General features: G+C 48.9%; 1 protein-coding gene across 1 annotated transcript in view; it reads left to right on the forward strand.

The window, feature by feature from the left end:
- LAMC3 (laminin subunit gamma 3) overlaps positions 1–26,828 on the forward strand; it is a 1,037,231-nt gene that overhangs the window by 380,188 nt on the left and 630,215 nt on the right. Inside the window, exon 11 of the mRNA XM_069609277.1 lies at positions 21,378–21,475. Within this exon, the coding sequence (XP_069465378.1) occupies positions 21,378–21,475 (98 nt within the window). The remainder of the gene's footprint in view (positions 1–21,377; positions 21,476–26,828) is intronic.

Consider the following 26,828-nt stretch of genomic DNA (forward strand, 5'->3'; position numbering starts at 1 on the left):
GATAGGATGCTCTATTTGATGTCTGGCGACCTAGGTCACCCGAGATAGGCTGCTCTATGTGATGTCTGGAGACCTAGGTCACCTGTGATAGGCTGCTCTATGTGAATCTGGAGACCTAGGTCACCCGGAATAGGCTGTTCTATGTGATGTCTGTAGGCCTAGGTCACCAGGGATAGGCTGATCTATATGATGTCTGTAGGCCTAGGTCACCAGGGATAGGCTGATCTATAGGATGTCTGGAGACCTAGGTCACCCGGGATAGGCTGATCTATATGATGGCTGGAGACCCAGGTCAGCAGGGATAGGCTGTTCTATATGACGATGTCTGTAGAAATAGGTCATCAGGGAAAGGCTGACCTATGTGATATCTATAGAGCAATGTCACCAGGGATAGGCTGAACTATATGGTGTCTGTATACCTAGGTCACCAGGGATAGGCTGAACTGTATGATGTCTGTATACCTAGATCACCAGGGATAGGCTGGTCTATATGACGATGTCTGTATGCCTAGGTCACCAGGGATAGGCTGATCTATATGATGTCTGTAGGCCTAGGTCACCAGGGATAGGCTGATCTATATGATGTCTGGAGACCTAGGTCACCTGGGATAGGCTGATCTATATGTTGGCTGGAGACCTAGGTCAGCAGGGATAGACTGTTCTATATGACGATGTCTGTAGAAGTAGGTCATCAGGGAAAGGCTGACCTATGTGATATCTATAGAGCTATGTCACCAGGGATAGGCTGACATATATGATGTCTGTTGACCTAGGTCACCAGGGGTAGGGTGACCTATTTGATGTCTGTAGGCCTAGGTCACACGGGATAGGCTGATCTATATGATGTCTGTAGGCCTAGGTCACCAGGGATAAGCTGTTCTATATGATGCCTGCAGACCTAGGTCAGCAGGGATAGGCTGATCTATATGATGTAGGTATACCTAGGTCAGCAGGGATAGGCTGGTCTATATGATGCCACCAGGCCTAGGTCACCAGTGGTAGGCTGATCTACATGATGTCTGCATATATGAAGTCAGGAGACCTAGGTCACCAGGGATAGGATGATCTGTATGATGTCTGCAGACCTAGGCCACCAGGATAGGCCGATCTATATGATGTCTTGAGACCTAGGCCAACTCTGATAGGCTGATCCATATGATGTCTATAAACCAAGGGTAGTTGGGATAGGCTGATCTACATGATGTCTGCAGACTCAGGTTAGCAGGGACATGCTGAGCTATATGATGTTTGTAGACCTAGGTCGCCAGGGATTGGCTGGTCTATATGATGTTTGGGGACCTGGGTCACCCAGGATAGGCTGCGTTATCTGATGTCTGAAGACCTAGGTCACCAGGGATAGGCTGATCTATATGATGTCTGTAGACCTAGGTCAGCAGGGATAGGCTGGTCTATATGATGCCACCAGGCCTAGGTCACCAGTGATAGGCTGATCTACATGATGTCTGCATATATGATGTCTGGAGACCTAGGTCTACAGGGATAGGCTGTTCTATATGATGTCTGGAGACCTAGGTCACCAGGGATAGGATGATCTGTATGATGTCTGCAGACCTAAGCCACCAGGATAGGCCGATCTATATGATGTCTTGAGACCTAGGCCAACTGGGATAGGCTGATCCATATGATGTCTATAAACCAAGGGTAGTTGGGATAGGCTGATCTATATGATGTTTGTAGACCTAGGTCGCCAGGGATTGGCTGGTCTATATGATGTTTGGGGACCTATGTCACCCAGGATAGGCTGCGTTAGTTGATGTCTGAAGACCTAGGTCACCAGAGATAGGCTGTTCTTTATGATGTCTGGAGACCTAGGTCACCCGGGATAGGATAAGCTATATGAGGTCTGGAATCCAAGATCACTGGGTTAGGCTATTGTAGATGATGCCTGGAGACCTAGGTCACCATGCATCGGCTGATCTCTATGATGTCTGTAGACCGAGGTTAGCAGGGATAGACTGATCTATATGATGTCTGCAGCCCTAGGTCACCTGGGACAGGCTACTCTATTTGATGTCTAGAGACCTAGGTCAACCGGAATAGGCTGATCTAAATGATGGCTGGAGACCTAGGTCACCCGGGATAGGCTGCTCTATGTGATGTCTGGAGTCCTAGGTCATCCGGGTTAGGATGAGCTCTATGAGGTCTGGAGTCCTAGGCAGTGCTTTAAGTGGGGTAAGAAATTGAGGGGGGGCCCTCATTTGGGGGCGTGGCATCCACTGTGGGCGTGGCCTAAAAGTGCACAAAACATAGTAGGGTGCGCAAACAAATATATAAATGTAGTAGAACATTTATATATTTGTATGCGTACTACTATGGTTTGTGTATTTTTCAAGCCTTCTTTTATAAACATTGCAATGTTACATATTTCTATGTTTATAAAAGGTGGCTTGAAAGTGTACAAACCATAGTAAGTCGCGCACACTTGTGTGCTTACCTTACTACGGTTTGTGTACTTTTCAAGCCACCTTTTATAAACATAGACATTTGTAACATATTTCTGTGTTCATAAAAGACGGCTTGAAACGTACAAGCCATGTTTTATAAAGCTTTGAGGACGGACAAAACCCGAGGTGGTTTTGTCCGTCGACAAAGCTTTATAAAAGATGCCTTGAATTGTGTACGTTTCAAGCCGTCTGTTATAAACGTAGACATATTTCTACGTTTATAAAAGATGGCTTGAAACGTACACATTTCAAGGCATCTTTTATAAAGATTTGCCAAAGGAGACAGGCACCTCGGGCTCAGTGATCGCTGCTCTGAGCAGAGATCACAGAGCCCAAGGCGTCTTTCACCCTCTGGGAACCCGCGGGCTCCGTGATTTAATCTACATATTAAATCATGGAGCCTGCAGGTTCACAGAGGGTCAGTGACCTGGATGGCCAACAAAGGAACTGTAACTTCCCTGATGACCCCTCAGATGGGGGGTCATCAGGGAAGTTACAGTGACTGACAGAAGTGCCAGCCAGCTTCAGCGACGCTGTGGCTGGCTGGCACTTCTGTCCACTTGCCTAACGTTACACTGGCGGGCGCATCTCCCGTCGCAGCTGCGGCCGTGGCGGGATAATGCGTCCTGCCATGGCGTGGTGGGACCGGGGGCCCCGGCAGGGCCCCGGCTCAGCCCCACTTTTAGGAGACTGGCGGGGCCCGGCCCCGGCAGGCCCCGGCCCACTTAAAGCACTGGTCCTAGGTCACTGGGATAGGCTGCTCTATGTGATGTCTGGAGACCTAGGTCACCAGACATAGGCTGCTCTATGTGATGTCTGGAGACCTTGGTCACGCGGGATAGGCCGTTCTATATAATGGCTGGAGACCTAGGTCACCTGGGATAGGCGGCTCTTTGTGATGGCTGGAAACCTAGGTCAGCCAGGATAGGCTGCTCTTTGTGATGGCTGGAGACCTAGGTCACCCGGGATAGGCTGCTCTATGTGATGTCAGGAGACCTAGGTCACCCGGGATAGGCTGTTCTATGTGATGTCTGGAGACCTAGGTCACCCGGGATAGGCTGATCTACATGATGTTTGTAGACCTAGGTCACCCAGGATAGGCTGCATTATCTGATGTCTGAAGACCTAGGCCACCAGGGATAGGCAGATCTATATGTTGTCTGGAGACCTAGGTCACCCAGGATAGGCTGCTCTATGTGATGTCTGGAGACCTAGGTCACCCTGGTTAGGATGAGCTATATGAGGTCTGGAGTCCTAGGTCACTGGGATAGGCTGCTCTATGTGATGTCTGGAGACCTAGGTCACCCGACATAGGCTACTGTTTGTGATGGCTGGAGACCTAGGTCACCCGGGATAGACTGCTCTTTGTGATGTCTGGAGACCTTGGTCACCCGGGATAGGCTGTTCTATATGATGGCTGGAGACCTAGGTCACCCGGGATAGGCTGCTCTATGTGATGTCTGGAGACCTAGGTCACCCGGGATAGGCTGCTCTATGTGATGTCTGGAGATCTAGGTCACCCGGGATACGTTGCTCTATGTGATGGCTGGAAACCTTAGTCACCCAGGATAGGCTGCTCTTTGTGATGACTGGAGACCTAGGTCACCCGGGATAGGCTGCTCTATGTGATGTCTAGAGACCTAGGTCACCCGGGATAGGCTGTTCTATGTGTTGTCTGGAGACCTAGGTCACCGGGGATAGGCTGCACTATGTGATGTCTGAAGACCTAGGTCACCCGGATAGGCTGATCTATATGATGGCTGGAGACCTAGGTCACCCGGGATAGGCTGTTCTATGTGATTTCTGGAGACGTAGGTCACCCGTGATAGAATGCTCTATTTGATGTCTGGAGACCTAGGTCACCCGAGATACGTTGCTCTATGTGATTTCTGGAGACCTAGGTCACATGTGATAGGCTGCTCTATTTGATGTCTGGAGACCCTGGTCACCTGGGATAGGCTGCTCTATTTGATGTCTGGAGACCCTGGTCATCCGGGATAGGCTGCTCTATATGATATCTGGAGACCTAGGTCACCCGGGATAGGCTGCTCTATGTGATGTCTGGAGACCTAGGTCACCCGGGTTAGGATGAGCTATATGAGGTCTGGAGTCCTAGGTCACCAGGGATAGGCTACTATAAGTGATGTCTGGAGACCCTGGTCACCCGGGATAGGCTGCTCTATGTGATGTCTGGAGACCTAGGTCACCTGGGATAGGCTGCTCTATGTGATGTCTGGAGACCTAGGTCACTGGGGATAGGCTGCTCTATTTGATGTCTGGAGACCTAGGTCACCAGGGATAGGCTGCTCTATGTGATGTCTGGAGACCTATGTCACCCGGGATAGGCTGCTCTATTTGATGTCTGGAGACCTAGGTCACCAGGGATAGGCTGCTCTGTGTGATGTCTGGAGACCTAGATCACCCGGGATAGGCTGTTCTATTTGATGTCTGGAGACCTAGGTCACCGGTGATAGGCTGTTCTATGTGATGGCTGGAGACCTAGGTCATGCGGGATAGGCTGCTCTATGGGATGTCTGGAGACCTAGGTCACCAGGGATTGGCTGCTCTATGTGATGTCTGGAGACATAGGTCACCAGGGATAGGCTGCTCTATGTGATGTCTGGAGACCTAGGTCACCCGGGATAGGCTGCTCTATTTGATGTTTGGAGACCTAGGTCACCCGGGATAGGCTGCTCTATTTGATGTCTGGAGACCTAGGTCACCAGGGATAGGCTGCTCTATGTGATTTCTGGAGACCTAGGTCACCAGGGATCGGCTGCTCTATGTGATGTCTGGAGACCTAGGTCACCCAGGATAGGCTGCTCTATTTGATATCTGTAGACCGAGGTCAACCTGGATAGGCTACTCTATATGTTTTCAGGAGACCTATGTTACCAGGGATAGGCTGATTTATATGATGTCTGGAGAACTAGGTCACCCAGGATAGGCTGCTCTATATGATGTCTTCAGGCCTAGGTCACCAGGGATAGGCTGATATACATGATGTCTGTAGACCTAGGTCAGCAGGGATAGGCTGTTCTATATGATGTCTGGAGACCTCGGTCACCCGGGACGGGCTGCTCTATATGTCTGGTGACCTAGGTCACCTGGGATAGGATAAGCTATATGAGGTCTGGAGTCCTAGGTCACTGGGATAGGCTACTCTATATGATGCCTGGAGACCTAGGTCACCTGGGATAGGCTGCTCTATGTGATGTCTGAAGACCTAGGTCACCAGGGTTAGTGTGCTCTATATGATGTCTGTAGACCTAGGTCAGAAGATATAGACTGATCTATAGGATATCTGGAGACCGAGGTCAACCGGGATAGGCTACTCTATATGTTGTCTGGAGACCTAGGTCACCAGGGATAGGCTGCTCTATGTGATGTCTGGAGAACTACGTCACCCGGGATAGGCTGCTCTATGTGATGTCTGGAGACCTAGGTCACAAGGGATAGGCTGCTCTATTTGATGTCTGGAGACCTAGGTCACCAGGGATAGGCTGCTCTATGTGATGTCTGGAGACCTAGGTGACCCGGGATAGGCTGCTGTATTTGATGTCTGGAGACATAGGTCACCCGGGATAGGCTAACCTATGTGATGGTTGGAGACCTAGGTCACCCGTGATAGGCTGCTCTATGTGATGTCTGGAGACCTAGTTTGTCTCCAATGCTGTTTAATATATATATCTGCACTTTGTGCAGCTTATTGGTGGAAGCAGGAGTGTCGTTCACGAATTACGCGGACGACACTCAACTCATATTGGAACTGGGAGGCAGCCATCACGCCACAGATAGTGAAGTGATTGCCAGGGTATACAAGACAATAGACGACTGGATGCAGGCAAATTGGATGTGCCTGAATGACTCAAAAACCGAACTGATGCTGTTTGGTTCCAGTCATCAGTTGGCAAATCTGGGGGCAGAGTACAATTCTTTCCAAATTAAAAATGCCATCATCGTGGTGGCCCCTAAAGTGAAAACACTGGGCATGATGGTCAACTCTGCGGTCGATTCTCATGCCCAGACCAGCTACTTTAAAAAAAACACAGCGTATTATCTCAGATTAATGAAAGCAATCCAGCCATTCCTTAATGAAGGCAATATGGCCACGATAGCCACAGCCATTATCCTATCACGGCTTGATTATGGGAACGCCCTGTTGTTAGGGGCCTCATCCAAGGACCTATCTAGCTGCCAGGTGATCCAGAACAACGCGGTCAGGCTAGTTAAGAACTTGAAGAAGAAAAATCACACTACTGCAGATAGACTATCTCTGCACTGGCTTAGGGTAGAGGAACGCATCAAGTTCAAGGCCCTCTGTTTGGTGCACAAGTGCCTTTAAGGCACTGTGCCGGTTTACTTGACAAAAGAGCTTAGTGCTCTATACACCCAGGAGAAGTCTACGCTCGGAGGGAAAATGCCTGCTGTCTGTCCCCAATTTCAAGCTGAAATCTGGGTTGGGTAGATCCTATCTGGTGATGGATCCCAAATTGTGGAACAGCATTCCTGAAGCTCTAAGGTCAGAAGTAAATCACCTTATTTTCAGGAAGCAGTTGAAGACACACCTTTTCAGATGATGAGGCTGGGGAAAGCTATGTTTCGGGGTCCCTTATCAGGACGCAGTGTTCGTTATTTAATGTCTGTCATGTAGCTGCTGTGTTGTAAGTTTAAGCGCCCTGATGCCCTCGGGCTACCGGCGCTATACAAAAATAAAATACATACATACATACATACATAGGTCACCAGGGATAGGCTGCTCTATGTGATGTCTGGAGACCTAGGTCACCCGGAATAGGCTGCTCTATTTGATGTCTGGAGACCTAGGTCACCAGGGATAGGCTGCTCTATGTGATTTCTGGAGACCTAGGTCACCCCGGATAGGCTGCTCTATTTGATTTCTGGAGACCTAGGTCGCCCGGGATAGGCTGCTCTATTTGATGTCTGGAGACCTAGGTCACCAGGGATAGGCTGCTCTATGTGATTTCTGGAGACCTAGGTCGCCAGGGATAGGCTGCTCTATGTGATGTCTGGAGACCTAGGTCACCCGGGATAGGCTGCTCTATTTGATGTCTGGAGACCTAGGTCATCAGGGATAGGCTGCTCTATGCGATTTCTGGAGACCTAGGTAACCAGCGATAGGCTGCTCTATGTGATGTCTGGAGACCTAGGTTACCCGGGGTAGGCTGCTCTATTTGATGTCTGGAGACCTAGGTCACCCGGGATAGGCTGCTCTATTTGATGTCTGGAGACCTAGGTCATCCGTGATAGGCTGCTCAATGTGATTTCTGGAGACCTAGGTCACCAGGGATAGGCTGCTCTATGTGATGTCTGGAGACCTAGGTCACCCGAGATAGGCTGCTCCATTTGATACCTGGAGAGCTAGGTCACCAGGCATGGGCTGCTCTATGTGATGTCTGGAGACCTAGGTCACCCGGGATAGGCTGATCTATATGATGTCTGGAGAGCTAGTTCACCCGGAATAGGCTGCTCTATATGATGTCTTCAGGCCTAGGTCACCAGGGATAGACTGATCTACATGATGTCTGTAGACCTAGGTCAGCAGGGATAGGCTGTTCTATGTGATTTCCGGAGACCTAGGTCACCAGGGATAGGCTGCGCTATGTGATTTCTGGAGACCTAGGTCACCTGGAATAGGCTGCACTATGTGATGTCTGGAGACCTAAGTCACCAGGGATAGGCTGCTCCATGTGATTTCTGGAGACCTAGGTCACCAGGGATAGGCTGCGCTATGTGATGTCTGGAGACCTAGGTCACCCGGTATAGGCTGCTCTATGTGATTTCTGGAGACCTAGGTTACCAGGGATAGGCTGCTCTATGTGATTTCTGGAGACCTAGGTCACCCGGATAGGCTGCTCTATAGGATGTCTTCAGGCATAGGTCAGCAGGGATAGGCTGTTCTATATGATGTCTGGAGACCTAGGTCGCCTGGGATAGGGTGCTCGATATGATGTCTTGAGTCCTGGGTCACCCGGCATAGGATAAACTATATGAGGTCTGGAGTCCTTGGTCACTGGGATAGGCTACTCTATATGATGCCTGGAGACCTAGGTCACACGGGATAGGCTGCTCTATGTGATGTCTGAATATCTAGGTCACCAGGGATAGTGTGCTCTATATGATGTCTGTACACCTAGGTCAGAAGAAATAGACTGATCTATATGATATCTAGAGACCAGGGTCAACCGGGATAGGCTACTCTATATGTTGTCTGGAGACCTAGGTCACCAGGGATAGGCTGATCTATATGATGTCTGGAGACCTAGGTCACCCAGGATAGGCTGCTCTATAGGATGTCTGGAGACCTAGGTCACCAGGGATAGGCTGCTCTATGTGATTTCTGGAAACCTAGGTCACCAGGGATAGGCTGCGCTATGTGATGTCTGGAGACCTAGGTCACCCGGGATAGGCTGCTCTATTTGATGTCTGGAGACCTAGGTCATCAGTGAAAGGCTGCTCTATGTGATTTCTGGAGACCTAGGTCACCAGGGATAGGCTGCTCTATGTGATGTCTGGAGACCTAAATCACCCGAGATAGGCTGCTCCATTTGATACCTGGAGACCTAGGTCACCAGGGATAGGCTGCTCTATGTGATGTCTGAAGACCTAGGTCACCCGGGATAGGCTGATCTATATGATGTCTGGAGACCTACTTCACCCAGGATAGGCTGCTCTATATGATGTCTTCAGGCCTAGGTCACCAGGGATATACTGATCTACATGATGTCTGTAGACCTAGGTCAGCAGGGATAGGCTGTTCTATATGATGTCTGGAGACCTAGGTCGCCTGGGATAGGGTGCTCTATATGATGTCTTAAGTCCTGGGTCACCCGGGATAGGATAAGCTATATGTGGTCTGGAGTCCTTGGTCACTGGGATAGGCTATTCTATATGGTGCCTGGAGACCTAGGTCACCAGGGATAGGCTGCGCTATGTGATGTCTGGAGACCTAGGTCACCAGGGATAGGCTGCTCCATGTGATTTCTGGAGACCTATGTCACCTGGGATAGGCTGCTCTATTTGATGTCTGGATACCTAGGTCACCAGGGATAGGCTGCTCTATGTGAGGTCTGGAGACCTAGGTCACCAGGGATAGGCTGCTCCATGTGATTTCTGGAGACCTAGGTCACCAGGGATAGGCTGCGCTATGTGATGTCTGGAGACCTAGGTCACCCGGGATAGGCTGCTCTATGTGATTTCTGGAGACCTAGGTCACCAGGGATAGGCTGCTCTATGTGATTTCTGGAGACCTGGGTCACCCAGGATAGGCTGCTCTATAGGATGTCTTCAGGCATAGGTCAGCAGGGATAGGCTGTTCCATATGATGTCTGGAGACCTAGGTCGCCTGGGATAGGGTGCTCTATATGATGTCTTGAGTCCTGGGTCATCTGGGATAGGTTAAGCTATATGAGGTCTGGAGTCCTTGGTCACTGGGATAGGCTACTCTATATGATGCCTGGAGACCTAGGTCACACGGGATAGGCTGCTCTATGTGATGTCTGAATATCTAGGTCACCAGGGATAGTGTGCTCTATATGATGTCTGTACACCTAGGTCAGAAGAAGAAATAGACTGATCTATATGATATCTGGAGACCGAGGTCAACCGGGATAGGCTACTCTATATGTTGTCTGGAGACCTAGGTCACCAGGGATAGGCTGATTTATAGGATGTCTGGAGACCTAGGTCACCAGGGATAGGCTGCTCTATGTGATTTCTGGAAACCTAGGTCACCAGGGATAGGCTGCGCTATGTGATGTCTGGTGACCTAGGTCACCCGGGATAGGCTGCTCTATTTGATGTCTGGAGACCTAGGTCATCAGTGAAAGGCTGCTCTATGTGATTTCTGGAGACCTAGGTCACCAGGGATAGGCTGCTCTATGTGATGTCTGGAGATCTAGGTCACCCGAGATAGGCTGCTCCATTTGATACCTGGAGACCTAGTTCACCAGGGATAGGCTGCTCTATGTGATGTCTGGAGACCTAGGTCACCCGGGATAGGCTGATCTATATGATGTCTTGAGACCTACTTCACCCAGGATAGGCTGCTCTATATGATGTCTTTAGGCCTAGGTCACCAGGGATAGACTGATCTACATGATGTCTGTAGACCTAGGTCTGCAGGGATAGGCTGTTCTATATGATGTCTGGAGACCTAGGTCGCCTGGGATAGGGTGCTCTATATGATGTCTTGAGTCCTGGCTTACCCGGGATAGGATAAGCTATATGAGGTCTGGAGACCTTGGTCACTGGGATAGGCTACTCTATATGATGCCTGGAGACATAGGTCACACAGGATAGGCTGCTCTATGTGATGTCTGAATATCTAGGTCACCAGGGATAGTGTGCTCTATATGATGTCTGTACACCTAGGTCAGAAGATATAGACTGATCTATATGATATCTAGAGACCGAGGTCAACCGGGATAGGCTACTCTATATGTTGTCTGGAGACCTAGGTCACCAGGGATAGGCTGATCTATATGATGTCTGGAGACCTAGGTCATCCAGGATAGGCTGCTCTATAGGATGTCTTCAGGCATAGGTCACCAGGGACAGGCTGATCTACATGATATCTGTAGACCTAGGTCAGCAGGGATAGGCTGTTCTATATGATGTCTGGAGACCTAGGTCACCCGGGATAGGCTGCTCTATATTATGTCTGGAGACCTAGGTCACCCGATATAGGCTAACCTATGTGATGGCTGGAGACCTAGGTCACCCGGGATAGGCTGCTCTATGTGATTTCTGGAGACCTAGGTCACCCGGGATAGGCTGCTCTATTTGATGTCTGGAGACCTAGGTCACCAGGGATAGGCTACTCTATGTGATTTCTGGAGACCTAGGTCACCCGGAATAGGCTGCTCTATTTGATGTCTGGAGACCTAGGTCACACGGGATAGGCTGCTCTTTGTGATGTCTGAATATCTAGGTCACCAGGGATAGTGTGCTCTATATGATGTCTGTACACCTAGGTCAGAAGAAATAGACTGATCTATATGATATCTGGAGACTGAGGTCAACCGGGCTAGGCTACTCTATATGTTGTCTGGAGACCTAGGTCACCAGGGATAGGCTGATTTATATGATGTCTGGAGACCTAGGTCACCCAGGATAGGCTGCTCTATAGGATGTCTGGAGACCTAGGTCACCAGGGATAGGCTGCTCTATGTGATTTCTGGAAACCTAGGTCACCAGGGATAGGCTGCGCTTTGTGATGTCTGGAGACCTAGGTCACCAGGGATAGGCTGCTCTATTTGAATTCTGGAGACCTAGGTCATCAGTGAAAGGCTGCTCTATGTGATGTCTGGAGATCTAGGTCACCCGAGATAGGCTGCTCCATTTGATACCTGGAGACCTAGTTCACCAGGGATAGGCTGCGCTATGTGATGTCCGGAGACCTAGGTCACCCGGGATAGGCTGATTTATATGATGTCTGGAGACCTAGATCACCAGGGATAGGCTGCTCTATGTGATGTCTGGAGATCTAGGTCACCCGAGATAGGCTGCTCCATTTCATACCTGGAGACCTAGTTCACCAGGGATAGGCTGCTCTATGTGATGTCTGGAGACCTAGGTCACCCGGGATAGGCTGATCTATATGATGTCTGGAGACCTACTTCACCCAGGATAGGCTGCTCTATATGATGTCTTCAGGCCTAATTCACCAGGGATAGACTGATCTACATGATGTCTGTAGACCTAGGTCAGCAGGGATAGGCTGTTCTATATGATGTCTGGAGACCTAAGTCACCTGGGATAGGGTGCTCTATATGATGTCTTGAGTCCTGGGTCACCCGGGATAGGATAAGCTATATGAGGTCTGGAGTCCTTGGTCACTGGGATAGGCTACTCTATATGATGCCTGGAGACATAGGTCACACAGGATAGGCTGCTCTATGTGATGGCTGAATATCTAGGTCACCAGGGATAGTGTGCTCTATATGATGTCTGTACACCTAGGTCAGAAGATATAGACTGATCTATATGATATCTAGAGACCGAGGTCAACCGGGATAGGCTACTCTATATGTTGTCTGGAGACCTAGGTCACCAGGGATAGGCTGATCTATATGATGTCTGGAGACCTAGGTCACACAGGATAGGCTGCTCTATAGGATGTCTTCAGGCATAGGTCACCAGGGACAGGCTGATCTACATGATATCTGTAGACCTAGGTCAGCAGGGATAGGCTGTTCTATATGATGTCTGGAGACCTAGGTCACCCGGGATAGGCTGCTCTATATTATGTCTGGAGACCTAGGTCACCCGGGATGGGCTACTCTATGTGATTTCTGGAGACCTAGGTCACCAGGGATAGGCTGCTCTATTTGATGTCTGGAGACCTAGGTCACCAGGGATAGGCTGCGCTATGTGATGTCTGGAGACCTAGGTCACCCGGGATAGGCTGCTCTATGTGATTTCTGGAGACCTAGGTCACCAGGGATAGGCTGCTCTATGTGATTTCTGGAGACCTAGGTCACCCGGGATAGGCTGCTCTATTTGATATCTGGAGACCTAGGTCACCACGGATAGGCTGCTCTATGTGATTTCTGGAGACCTAGGTCACCCAGGATAGGCTGCTCTATAGGATGTCTTCAGGCATAGGTCACCAGGGATAGGCTGATCTACATAATATCTGTAGACCTAGGTCACCAGGGATAGGCTGCGCTATGTGAAGTCTGGAGACATAGGTCACCATGGATAGGCTGCTCCATGTGAGTTCTGGAGACCTAGGTCACCGGGGATAGGCTGCGCTACGTGATGTCTGGAGACCTAGGTCACCCGGGATAGGCTGCTCTATGTGATTTCTGGAGACCTAGGTCACCGGGGATAGGCTGCGCTACGTGATGTCTGGAGACCTAGGTCACCCGGGATAGGCTGCTCTATGTGATGTCTGGAGACCTAGGTCACCCGGGATAGGCTGCTCTATGTGATGTCTGGAGACCTAGGTCTCCAGGGATAGGCTGCTCCATGTGATTTCTGGAGACCTAGGTCACCCAGGATAGGCTGCTCTATAGGATGTCTTCAGGCATAGGTCACCAGGGATAGGCTGATCTACATAATATCTGTAGACCTAGGTCACCAGGGATAGGCTGCGCTATGTGAAGTCTGGAGACCTAGGTCACCATGGATAGGCTGCTCCATGTGATTTCTGGAGACCTAGGTCACCGGGGATAGGCTGCGCTACGTGATGTCTGGAGACCTAGGTCACCCGGGATAGGCTGCTCTATGTGATTTCTGGAGACCTAGGTCACCGGGGATAGGCTGCGCTACGTGATGTCTGGAGACCTAGGTCACCCGGGATAGGCTGCTCTATGTGATGTCTGGAGACCTAGGTCACCCGGGATAGGCTGCTCTATGTGATGTCTGGAGACCTAGGTCACCCAGGATAGGCTGCTCTATAGGATGTCTTCAGGCATAGGTCACCAGGGATAGGCTGATCTACATGATATCTGTAGACCTAGGTCACCCGGGATAGGCTGCTCTATGTGATGTCTGGAGACCTAGGTCACCCGGGATAGGCTGCTCTATGTGATTTCTGGAGACCTAGGTCATCAGGGATAGGCTGCGCTATGTGATGTCTGGAGACCTAGGTCACCCGGGATAGGCTGCTCTATTTGATGTCTGGAGACCTAGGTCATCAGTGAAAGGCTGCTCTATGTGATGTCTGGAGACCTGGGTCACCCGGGATAGGCTGCTCTATGTGATGTCTGGAGACCTAGGTCACCCGGGATAGGCTGCTCTATGTGATGTCTGGAGACCTAGGTCTCCAGGGATAGGCTGCTCCATGTGATTTCTGGAGACCTAGGTCGCCGGGCATACCCTCCTCTCCTAAAGGAGGCATGCAGCCCAGACATCTCCATTTGCAGGTTAGCTTTCAATAATATCCACGATCATGTCACCTGGGATTTGTATCTGGGAGGTGGGACTACACAGTACATAGTGGTGGGTTAAAGAAGCTCCGACTTTAATAGGCATGAAAAACAAATGCTGAATGCGACATAGGTACCCATGACTATTAGTCCCACGTATGACTCAAAACGTGTGCTGCCTCTGCCGAATGTGAATGTAATAAATAAAACGACTTGTGTTGCACATAAGGGGGTCACAAGCCAGCTTCTCATATGCACCATAAATGGGACACATCCTCCCCTCGACCCAAGTGACCTGACCAACTATCACCCATCATGGATCTCTCCATGTAAAGGTGATCGGGAAGACCATCACCATCCATTGTATGAAGGGACCACTCGTCACAATCTCCTACAAAGCTATCGATACAGTTTCTGACCACGATGCAGCACAGAGACCATCGCCACCCAGGTTATCGATGCTGCTGTTCACATCCTGGACATAGGGCCCCCTGCGTCCTCTTCCCACTCAAGTGCTCTGCATCCTTAATAACATTGATCATGAAGCCCTCTTCAACATCCTTGCCCCATTTATTTGGGCTTCACTGGAACACTCCTGCAGTGGTTCACCTCTGACCTGTCCAAAAGACACTAACTTGACCAAATGGGTCCCAACAGATCCCATTGTCACCCAGTAACCTGCAGAGTTCCAGAAGGACATCCTGTCACCTGTCATCTTCAAATTCTACATGGAACCAGTGGGGGAGCTCTTCACCAACACTGACATCGGGATACACCAATAAGCAGATGACACACGGCTATACATCACGCTTCACTCCGGATTCCAGCCTATAGGCTAAGGACCAGGTTTCAAACCAGTGCTGCTGGGAGACAACTTGTTTCCAAGGCCAACGAGTTGCTCCTGAGCTATCCTCTTGGCACACACATGACCTGACCAAACCAAAAAGTAATTTGCATCAACGACATCCTTTGGCTCAAGCACTGTCTGTCCCTCATCCAACCCTGGATGTCAAGTGCCGATCGAAAGCTCAATCCTGCAAAGACAAATTAATTCTCCTAGGAAACCCCACCAAGCACGCCCACATCTAAGATTGGCTGACTCCTGTTAAGCTCAATAGATTCATGCCTCAACTCTCACCCAGTACAAAATCTCTCACCTTTACCATCAACTCTGTCTGGCCTTTCATTCAAAACATACATCACCAAGAAGGCCCAGGTAGCAGGGTACTGGCCCCCCTCCACAAAGTCAAGCCTTTCATCCCTGACCCCAGCTTCAGAATAGTTGTCAAACGCTTGGTCGTTTCCCAACTGGGCGGTGGCAATGCCCTCCTCGTTGGAGTCATAGATGCCACCATGCGTCCTCCGAAAGCCATCCAACTTGCTGCAGAATGCCTCAAAAGACTGAAAATAATCGATCACATCACCCTCATCCACAAGAACCTCCACTGGCTACCACTTCCAGCATTCACCATGTGCAAGTCAGCGTGCACCACCTACGAAAGCAGCCACAAACCAAGCACTGCTCTACGTGGGACGTGCACAACCTCCTGTGGCCGGCTCACTGCCAGAAGCCACAACATCACCAGACTGGAAGCCAAGAACTGCAAGAGGCAAAAACTGGGATGCAGGCCTTTTCCTGCTCTGCACCCTGCCTCTGGAATATGTTGCCTCACAAAGACTGGTTCCATCCATCCTACACTTCCGGAAGGGCCCACAGACACTCCTCTCCATAGAGCACCCCACCATTCAGCCCTTCCCTTCCCACTCTGGAGATACCCCCTCCCCCCGTGCTTCCATCACCCATTCCAGCTATGAGGGCTACCCCCATAACCTACCTAACACGTCAGGGTGCATCCCCTATGCACAGCCCCCCCACCCCCTGCTGCTGACACGCTACATTTGCCCTTTATAAATCCCATGCATGCATAAACATACATGATCCAGGTGTGTCCCGTGATTGATATCAAGTAATCATCTTATTCTTTCAACTCGTTTCGTTATAATTTCATTCCACTGTCCCGCGTGTAAGAATCGTCATGGTTTTTCAGTCTTCCACAGTTAGAGTGATCAACAGGGCTCGTGTTTTACAGACACTCATATAGTTGCTTTGCAGCCCCTATGTATGTCGCATAGGCATGAAGGACCCTAGACACATGCATTCACATAGCTCCAGAGTAACCCTCATGTTTATTAATCTATGTATTTATATGTTCATTTGTAAAACGCCCAAACCCTGAAGACCAAGTTGCACGAGGCATAATAACTTCAAGCAGAGGGACAAGTACATTCAGAAAAAGGCACCAATAACATGTATCATAGCTTTCATGGCAGGAATAGAAGGAAGTCTGTTTAGGCAAATGGCTTAGGTTTTCCAGGCCTTGCAGGAGGTCCAGTGCGGGTGCGGTGCTCTTAGTTCTGGGCTGGGCCGGCATGTTGCCCTCATTATACATTACCTTTCACCAGCTGCCAATGTCCTCCTGTGAAACTGCCAGGAGAGCCTTGCAGCCCAATGCCCTCCCATGGCAGGATTAAGTGGAGCCAGCATTGTGCCGTCACAGGGCACTCATTATCTGCAGGAGTGGGCGGAGCCTGCAATGATTTCCTGTGGGAATTCAGGTAGAGCAGGGACGCCCTTAGCACTTAAGGTATGGTATCATGGACCCCAAAGCCCAGGCTAGGGCCCGGCCTCTCCTCCGCATTTGACCCTCAATCTCATCCTAAGTGTGGCTCCTGCCGCCCAGTGCGTAAAGCTGCACCCGCCTTTTATTTCAAGACCCTTATTCAGACTTTGAGAGGTTGTGAGCTCTGAGGGGCCAGATGTCTGCAGTCACCGTCGCGGGGGGTGGCCTGGGCCCCTTAGGGGACCAGATGTCTCCAGTCACCGTTGCAGGGATGGTTTGGGCCCCTTAGGGGACCAGATGTCTTGGGCACCTTAGGGGACCGGATGTCTTGGGCACCTTAGGGGACCGGATGTCTCCAGTCACCGTCGCCAGGGGTGACCGGGCCCCTTAGGGGGTACGGTCTACATCCTGGTCACACAACGTGTCTGTTCGATCAAGCAGAATTCGTCTTGAGCTCGCAGATGCTGATGTAAGGAAAATTGTGTGCAACTTAAATGATGAAAACAACGAAGTTGAATACTGCCATCTATTGTCTTGACTTCACAGAACACAATCAAGGCTTAAAACACAAAACATTTGCTCATAAACATAGTTTTGACTTACAGATGCAACAGCGGAAAAGCCAGATGCGGCACGAACTGCGAATGCTAGTGTTAGGGAAAGCAAACTGTGCTTCCTTAGCCTTAAAAAAAAGATCAATTAAACTAACATTCAAGAATTGGTGTAAGAGCCACAAAGCCATCATGTTACAGAATGATTCAGAGATGATGTTGTCCAAATTACGGAACAAAAACGCTGCAGAATTTTGGAAAATTATCAACAATAAATTTGCCCCGCAAGACTCTTTACAGGCAAATCCAATCTCCGAAGATACATGGATTGCGTTCTATACCAGAATGTATAGTGATGAAGGAATCTCAGAGGATCGCTTTAAGCCTTCTCTGGATAAATGGGACTTAAAGTTTGACCACAAGAACATTTTAACCACAATTCTGAGAGCGAATGCATCTAGAGCACCGGGCCCAGACGGCCTTACGAACTACACTCTAAAATGCAACCCAGAGGCTTTGTCAAATTTTTGTATGACACTCTTCCAAAGAATAATAGATAAACGAATGACTCCAATATCTTGGAAGAGTGCCATTGTTGTGCCAATCTTTAAGAAAGGGAATAGGGCAAATCCAGGTGACTACAGACCAATTGCTTTACTAGATGTTATAGGCAAGATTTACGCCACACAATTACAACAGATGATGTATAGCTGGGCGAACGAAAATCAACATATAGATCCTAGACAGGCTGGTTTCACGAAGGGTGTGGGGTGTGGACTCAACCTCCTAATCCTGAATCTCTTTAAGATTGAAGCCATAAAACTAAATACAAAAATACATCTAGCTCTTATAGACTTCTCTCATGCTTTTGACAGCGTTGATCGGGGAATCCTGTGGAACAAATTGAGATCATGGAATTGCCCCCCAAGTATTGTCGAAGCGATAAGAGAATTGCTCAAAAACAAGCTTCAGGATTAGGCTGGATCGTCAAGGAACCTTATCAAAGCCCATACTAACTTTTAAGGGCGTAAAACAGGGCTTGCCGCTAGCAGCGATTATTTTCAATCTGTTTTTATCTGATGTGGGCGAAGCCCTTTGTGAAGTCTCTTCCTTTCCACCAAAAACAAACGGAAATCACGTTAGTTGGCTTGTTTATGCAGACGACCTTATACTTTTAGATATGACAGCAATTGGTCTGCAACGTAAACTAGATGCCCTAGAAGCATATGTGCACCGAAATGGGCTTGAAATCAACAAACGAAAATGTGAGATACTAACCCTTCAAAATTTAAGGTCTGTGAAAAAAAATCAAAAGAAGCAAACATGGTTCCTTGAAAAGACAAGGCTACATCAGGTTGACGACACAAGATACGTAGGGATGAGGATACGCTTGAATCTTGATGATGCCCCATGGGCAGACTCAGCGAAATCCAAATGCCGACAACTAGATTCTCAAGCAGTAATAATCAACAGGCAATACGTTAAATTTTCATTAAAACCGCGTATTGCTTTCTACCAACAAAAAGCAATTCCAGCGATTATTTATGGTGCGGAAAATGCGCTAGGTTGTTCTCATGAGCTTTGGAATACCCTTGAAAATATTTTTTGGGTAAGAGTATTGAACTTGCCCCGTGGAACGCCTACCGCCTGCATCCGATATGAACTGGGGCTTATATCTATGCATGCCAGAGTGAGCTGGAATTTATTAAGTCTTCTCAGGAAATGTAACGCAACCATACCTGTATTGCGAATACAACAAACTGTGTTACTTAGACTAGTGTCATGCGCCCTTATCGTGGAGGTGAAAAAGAAAATCAAACAATGCCTCTTATTCTCCAAATTGTAAGCTTTGAACTTTTAATTGTACATGGATTCAAGGCGTGCCCTTTGTGATTACACGTGTTTCGACATCTGCGTCTTTTTCAAATCAGGGCTAGTAAGGTTGATTCAAGGTTCATGAGTTGGTAGTTTAGGTTAGATAGTCATGGGTTAAATCTCCTCCACGATAAGGGCGCATGACACTAGTACAAGTAACACAGTTTGTTGTATTCTGAATTCAAACGGAGTAAGGGAGCCAAGGAAACTCCGTTGTTACACAGTCATGTGACCGTGACTTGTCAGTCAGCAATCATTAAGGAAAGGGCGCTGAGGTCCACCTGGAAGGGAACCCAACAAAAAAGGCTCCTCACACACAAAAGCATACCTCTATTGCAGTTTGAGTTACTAAAACAAAAAAAAGGATCTACTTGTGTTACATTGACAATGTGGTATAAGTACTGCACTGAGATTTTAAAATTCGACATCAGTCAAAAAATGTTGTTGGAAAATCCTGATCAAGCAAAAAAAAAAGTATGGAGTGGTGACTGGTACTTAACTTGTGAACAAAGAGGTAAAGCTAGAATGATGGTGGAAGTACCAGGAGAGGCAAGAGCATATGGGAACTCTTTAGCGCACTTGACCCAATTCCCCGACTTTTCAACCAGATCTATATACCTGAGATTCAGATTAAATTTGATGGACACAAAAGAACGTAGAAACCTACATAACTCAAATACAGAGTCAATGTGTCGCTTCTGCAAATCTTGTAACGAAACACTAAAACACTTAACTCTGTTTTGTCCGAACTTACGCACATTGAGAACTCGCACTCTTGGCCCTGTATTCGAGAAAGTACAGTCAGCCTGTGCGGAGAATTGGTGGCAATGTATGTTTCAAGGTTCCACTCGTACACTTTTGTTCGCATTAGTAACATTTCTTGAAGATCTGAAAAATCATTTGAAAGAAGGCGAACCTGATTGAACACAATACCCCCCTGTTTTGAAATGTATAATCCTACTGACCTCAAGAAAGAAGGTGATGTGTATATGTGGGCGCAGGGGTGTCTAACAAGTTGGGAAGGGGGGATATTAGCACTAGTATCAATATCAGTACAATTAACTTTATTACTTTTAATCTTGGGACTAAGTGGAATTGGTCTTGTGTTGTGATTTCATTTTTAAAGGTTTGTAAAAACCGTATATTAAAAAAAAAAAAAGATGGCTCCAGTCACCGTCGCAGGGGTGGTTTGGGCCCCTTAGGGGACCAGATGTCTTGGGCACCTTAGGGGACCGGATGTCTCGTGTCACCGTCGCCGTAGCAGGAGTAGCCGGGCCCCTTAGGGGACCGGATGTCTCCAGTGACCGTCGCAGGGGTGGTTTGGGCCCCTTAGGGGACCAGATGTCTTGGGCACCTTAGGGGACCGGATGTCTCCAGTCACCATCGCCAGGGGTGGCCGGGCCCCTTAGGGGACCGATGTCTCCAGACACCGTCGCCGTCGCAGGGGTGGTCGGGACCCTTAGGGGACCGGATGGCTCCAGTCACCGTCGCAGGGGTGGTTTGGGCCCCTTAGGGGACCAGATGTCTTGGGCACCTTAGGGGACCGGATGTCTCCAGTCACCGTCGCCAGGGGTGGCTGGGCCCCTTAGGGGACCGATGTCGCCGTCGCAGGGGTGGTCGGGACCCTTAGGGGACCGGATGGCTCCAGTCAGCGTCGGCAGGGGTGGTCATGGGTGGTCGGGGCCCCTTAGGGGACCAGATGTCTTGGGCACCTTAGGGGACCGGATGTCTCCAGTCACCGTCGCCAGGGGTGGCCGGGCCCCTTAGGGGACCGATGTCTCCAGTCATCGTCGCCGTCGCAGGGGTGGTCGGGACCCTTAGGGGACCAGATGTCTCCAGTCACCGTCGCCAGGGGTGGTCGGGCCCCGTGTAAATGACCTAGAGCGAGCACAGCTGCGCCTCTGCATGCTTTCTCTTGTTCTCGGATATTCCGGAGCCCTTGACCCTGGTGTTGGTTTTGTTTTTCAGGCTGTCGGAGGAGGAGAATGGGGAGTACATCACGTGGCCTTCCTTCAACTTCCATCGCCTGCTCTCCAACCTGACTTCTCTGCGCATTCGAGCCAGCGGTAAGTCAAGCCCCCTGACAGCCCAGAGCTCTCTTTCAGGGCATAGACAGAAAAGCACCGATGGGTCAGAATGTAGTGCTCAGATCAGGAAGAGGCGCTATGGACAGTCATGTAGAAGAATGAGTGCAAGGGCCTGAGAAACACCTGATTCGTGTGCACTGGTGCAGTCTACAGCCAGAGCCAGAGTTCAGAGCCCCTCCTCAGTTGGGAATCCCTTTAGTTCCACCTGGTCCTCCCGCTCACGGCAGCTGATTATGCCCACACCAGCACTGCCAATATCCCTCAGGTGTGGTGGAAGGCCTCCTGACCACCGCTAATCTAAAGACAGGGTGTCAGGGCTCTAACACAGGTGCTCCCTCCTGAGGGCAGATTCCCCCCAGAGCAACCCACCCCTGGGGGAACCAGTCTCTCTCCTCCATGACAGAGGGCACTGCCCATAAGGCCTGGAAGTAGTGAACGTTGCCCATCCATTAAAAAATACCGTTCACATCACATACCAAAAGGCTTCCCAGTGCAGCCCCCTGTCTAGAGACGCACGCAGCTCTGTTCAGCTAGACTCCTGCAGCGTGCATTTCTCTGTGCAGTAGCATTCTCAAATGGTGTGCACACATCCACACATGTGCAAGGCAGAGAAGCATGTGCTGTTTCTGTGTTCAAACTTGCAGTTTAGCTGGGCATGATGCTATGCAGTTTAGCTAGGTCTGATGCTATGCAATTTAGCTGAGTATGATGCTATTCAGTTTTGGCTAGGTATTGCTATGCAGTTTAGCTGGGTAGGATGCTATGCAGGTTAGATAGGTATGATGCTACACAGTTTAGCTGGGTATGATGCTATGCAGTTTAGCTGGGTATGATGCTGTGTAGTTTAGCTAGGTCTGATGCTATGCAGTTTAGCTGAGTATGATGCTATTCAGTTTTGGCTAGGTATTGCTATGCAGTTTAGCTGGGTAGGATGTTATGCAGTTTAGCTGGGTATGATGGTATGCAGGTTAGATAGATATGATGATACACAGTTTAGCCGGGTATGATGCTATGTAGTTTAGCTAGGTCTGATGCTATGCAGTTTAGCTGAGTATGATGCTATTCAGTTTTGGCTAGGTATTGCTATGCAGTTTAGCTGGGTAGGATGCTATGCAGTTTAGCTGAGTATGATGCTATTCAGTTTTGGCTAGGTATTGCTATGCAGTTTAGCTGGGTAGGATGCTATGCAGTTTAGCTGGGTATGATGCTATGCAGTTTAGCTGGGTATGATGCTGTGTAGTTTAGATAGGTCTGATGCTATGCAGTTTAGCTGAGTATGATGCTATTCAGTTTTGGCTAGGTATTGCTATGCAGTTTATCTGGGTATGATACTATGCAGTTTTGCTGGGTATAATGCTATTCAATTTAGCTGGGTATGATGCTATTCAGTTTGGCTGGGTCTGATGCTATGCAGTTTAGCTGGGTATGGGAGCTATGCAGTTTAGCTGGGTACAAGGCTATGAAAGGCTTAGTTCTTATGCTATGTTAGCCACCAGGACTAAGCTGTTTTGCAAGGTCTTGTTATTGTATGTGGTGGTGTGTAATTATTTCATGTTATGGTACTCTATGCTAGATCCTTTCTATAGCCTCCAAAATGCCATGATGCTTATCTAAGCTGTGTTATGCTATGCCACTTTTTACTGTTTATATGCTTTCCTACGTGGCTATGCTACGTAACGTTATGTGATGTTTGGTACACTGTAACTTGTATGACAACATCAATTGTGTGCATGCACTGTTTATTTGCCCTGCAGTGTCAGACTATGCTGTATCCAAACCTAGAGTGCAACATGGCACACCCAGAAAATCCAGTGCCACCGGGCCATGGCAATGGCAGGCAGGCGCTTTACCAGTATGCAGAACAGTGTGCCAGTGCATGCCTTGTTGCTGCGTGCAGCGTGGAAGTGCATGCTCTGTTGCTGCGTGCAGCGTGGAAGGGCATGCCCTGTCGCTGTGTGCAGCGTGGAAGGGCATGCCCTGTCGCTGTGTGCAGCGTGGAAGGGCATGCCCTGTCGCTGTGTGCAGCGTGGAAGGGCATGCCCTGTCGCTGTGTGCAGCGTGGAAGGGCATGCCCTGTTGCTGTGTGCAGCGTGGAAGTGCATGCTCTGTTGCTGCGTGCAGCGTGGAAGGGCATGCCCCGTCGCTGTGTGCAGCGTGGAAGGGCATGCCCCGTCGCTGTGTGCAGCGTGGAAGGGCATGCCCCGTCGCTGTGTGCAGCGTGGAAGGGCATGCCCCGTCGCTGTGTGCAGCGTGGAAGGGCATGCCCTGTCCCTGTGTGCACCGTGGAAGGGCATGCCCTGTCCCTGTGTGCACCATGGAAGGGCATGCCCTGTCGCTGTGTACAGCGTGGAAGGGCATGCTTTGTTGTTTTGATGTGTTTATGCGTTTGCTGTAAAAAAAAAAAAATGATGTGCAGAAATTGAGCAAAATGTCCCTGCTATGACATCTCTACCCAAACAATGTTATGAGGGCTGGTGTTTGAAGAAAAAATGGAATTTCGAAAGTTGCAACAACAAAAAAAACAGATACCTGTGCTGTGCAGGGGTTGTTTTCGTAGTGCTAAAATACCGTGCCAGTGCAGCTGTTGTCGTTGTAATGTAGTTTGTGTACATTATTTTGAAGTACTTCAAATTTGTGTAGGTTTTTGTGGGTAAAGGGGTAAAAGTGGGGTGCAGAGGGTTTGAGATGGGATGGTAGTGAAGGCAAAGGGGGGATGGAGGCCCCCCAAAAGCTAATAATCTAAGTAAAATTCGAAGTAATGTACACAAAACAAATTACAACAAAGTAATTTATTTGGGTGAAATGACATAGAAGCGATTAATACCTTTCCTGTAGGCTGCTGGGATTTGGGGGCTTTGACTTGATGTATCCATCTGCTGCTAATTTGGCAAGTGGACAGTTGTCTGACGTTCCCCGCAACTGGGTTTTGTTTTGCTTACGTGCTGCTAACGAGCAAATGTACAAGGTTGCGAGAGAATGCCAACCAATCATGAGGGACTGTGTAGCTGTGTTCTATATACAGTGTTGCAGAAGCCAACCCGCTGCTGTTATTCTGCTATTAATCTGTATTATTCGTATTTAGAGGTAGTTCAAGGCGTGCCTACCAAGTAAGGGGCAGCCGATGATGTTACTAACACATAAACAATGTTTGTATGTGTATAGGGTCCCATAAGAAATCCCTCCTTTCGTTTTTACTGTTGCTACGTAGGATGATGTCATAGCTGACGTACATCGAGGTATAAAGCCTTTGTATAATCAGAATATTGATGAGAGTGAGTGAGCTGCAATCTGTTCGTTCACCAGGCTTCCGTACTTTATTTGAGTTGATAATAAAGTGGTATTTTGCCATATTCTTTGAGACTGTCCGGTTATTTAAGTCTGAGATCATTTATTGGTAATTCCATCTGGCCCTTGGAATGCTCCAGGTGCTACTGAATAGCTACCTTGGTGGTGGGGACCAGTGGGCCTTCTCCTTCCCCTTTCCTTGTAACCTATGTGACTGAGACCTGAATAAAGGAACCTGTTCCTACATGAGTCAGACACTTTCAATGATTACAGTGTTTGTCAATAATGCTTAAGGAGGAGGAGATCAATCACCTCTCCCGAACCACAGAAGCCGAATGGATTGACCATCCCACCGTGGTTGGCACGGGCGCCTGAGTATAGAATACAGGAAGCCACGTGGCAGCCAATGGGGGGAAGACGGAGTTAGGGAAAGGGGATGGATTAACAAAGGAAAGGAAAGGAAACACAATATGCAAGCATATGAACACAGTTTGTACCTAACCCAGCTACTCCTGACTTAATACCTCTGAAATCCTATCATACACCCTGGGTCTTGACAAAACCACTGGAAATTGTAAAGCATGACTTCAATTTCCCTGGACTCACCAACACATAACATAGAACATGGAAGTTAGTGGTAGTTACTTGAATGAATCACGACATCAATAGCCAGCTCTTTAACATGTAACATAACATTGCATTAACATATGCCACACACATATAAATGTCAGGACATGGCCCTAGCAGGGCAATCAGAAGCCATAGAACAATGAAACATAACATAGCACAGAGTGGAAACATAAACTTGGTGTGTGAGTGTCTGCCCAAGTCTTTCACAAGCCCCTCTGGTTAGCAGGACCCCAGACGAACCAAACACTCTGACATTTGTTTGTGTGAAACCAAAGATGCCTGGTGGTAAAATTGCAGGCAGGCCACCCACCTGGGTGCTGTAATCATGTTCTACCCAAAAGAACTCTAGAGCCACATTGCCCACGTAAGAATGTTTGTAAGAATGCACTTAACTGCGTGTCCGGAATGTCTCACACGGACGTCCGGACCCAAAAGAAATGCAGCCGAAAATTAACATATTGGCCGCCGTAAATCACCGCTGCAACCTGGGAATTAACAGACTCACATCCCACATCAAAGCACATCAGGGAAACACTTAACTGGCTGTCCGGGCGCCTCCTGAGACTGCCCCGGACAAGAAAGACATACGCGGAAAACTCCTCATCAGTTTCTCACCGCCGCTACCCGGCGGTTGTTTCCAGCGTCTCCTCCCGCGTTCCGTTTTCTCGGCCAGTATTCCCTTTAGTCTGCTGCCATCACCGCTGCCACTGCCCGTGCTCTCCAACATTAATCATCAGCACTGGAGCACGGGCGGATGGCTGTTATAACACCTTACTGATCACTGACAGCTGGTACTGGCGTGCATATGAACTACACAACCTCCCAATGCCTGCTGGGAAGTGTAGTTTCCAGCCTCATTTGCGCACCACACGCCTCTTTCTACTCCACCCCTGACCCCTGACAGTACCTCCTCTCCCAGGGCTCTTCCCAGGACTTGCCTTTTCAGGATGTTGTAAATGAAACAGTTTTACCAGGCGCGGAGCATTTACCAAACTGGCGGGTTCCCAGGAGCAGTCCTCCAGTCCATAGCCCACCCATTGGATCAGATACCACAAACCTTGCCGTTTTCTCCTTGAGTCCAAAATCCTCTTCACCTCATACTCTGTCTGTCCCTCCAAGTGCATGGCTGGCGGTCTCTGCACATGTGTTCCAGGCACTGCAGGTTTAAGCAAACACATGGAATACTGGGTGTATCTAAGTTTTTTGGCAATCGTAATTTCACAGCAACTTCTGACACACATTGCACAATTTCGTAGGGTCCAATAAACTTGGTAGCAAATTTGCGAGATCCAATTAAGGGCAAATTCCGTGTGGATGACCAAACTTTATCTCCCACCTTGTACTGAGGGGCCCTCCTCCTCTTTTTGTCTGCATAGATTTTATATTGTGCCTTTGCCTGTTCGAGATTGTCTCGAGC

The sequence above is a fragment of the Ambystoma mexicanum genome, chromosome 8, assembly GCF_040938575.1.
Source record: "Ambystoma mexicanum isolate Mex_15411 chromosome 8, UKY_AmexF1_1, whole genome shotgun sequence".
NCBI lineage: Eukaryota > Metazoa > Chordata > Amphibia > Caudata > Ambystomatidae > Ambystoma > Ambystoma mexicanum.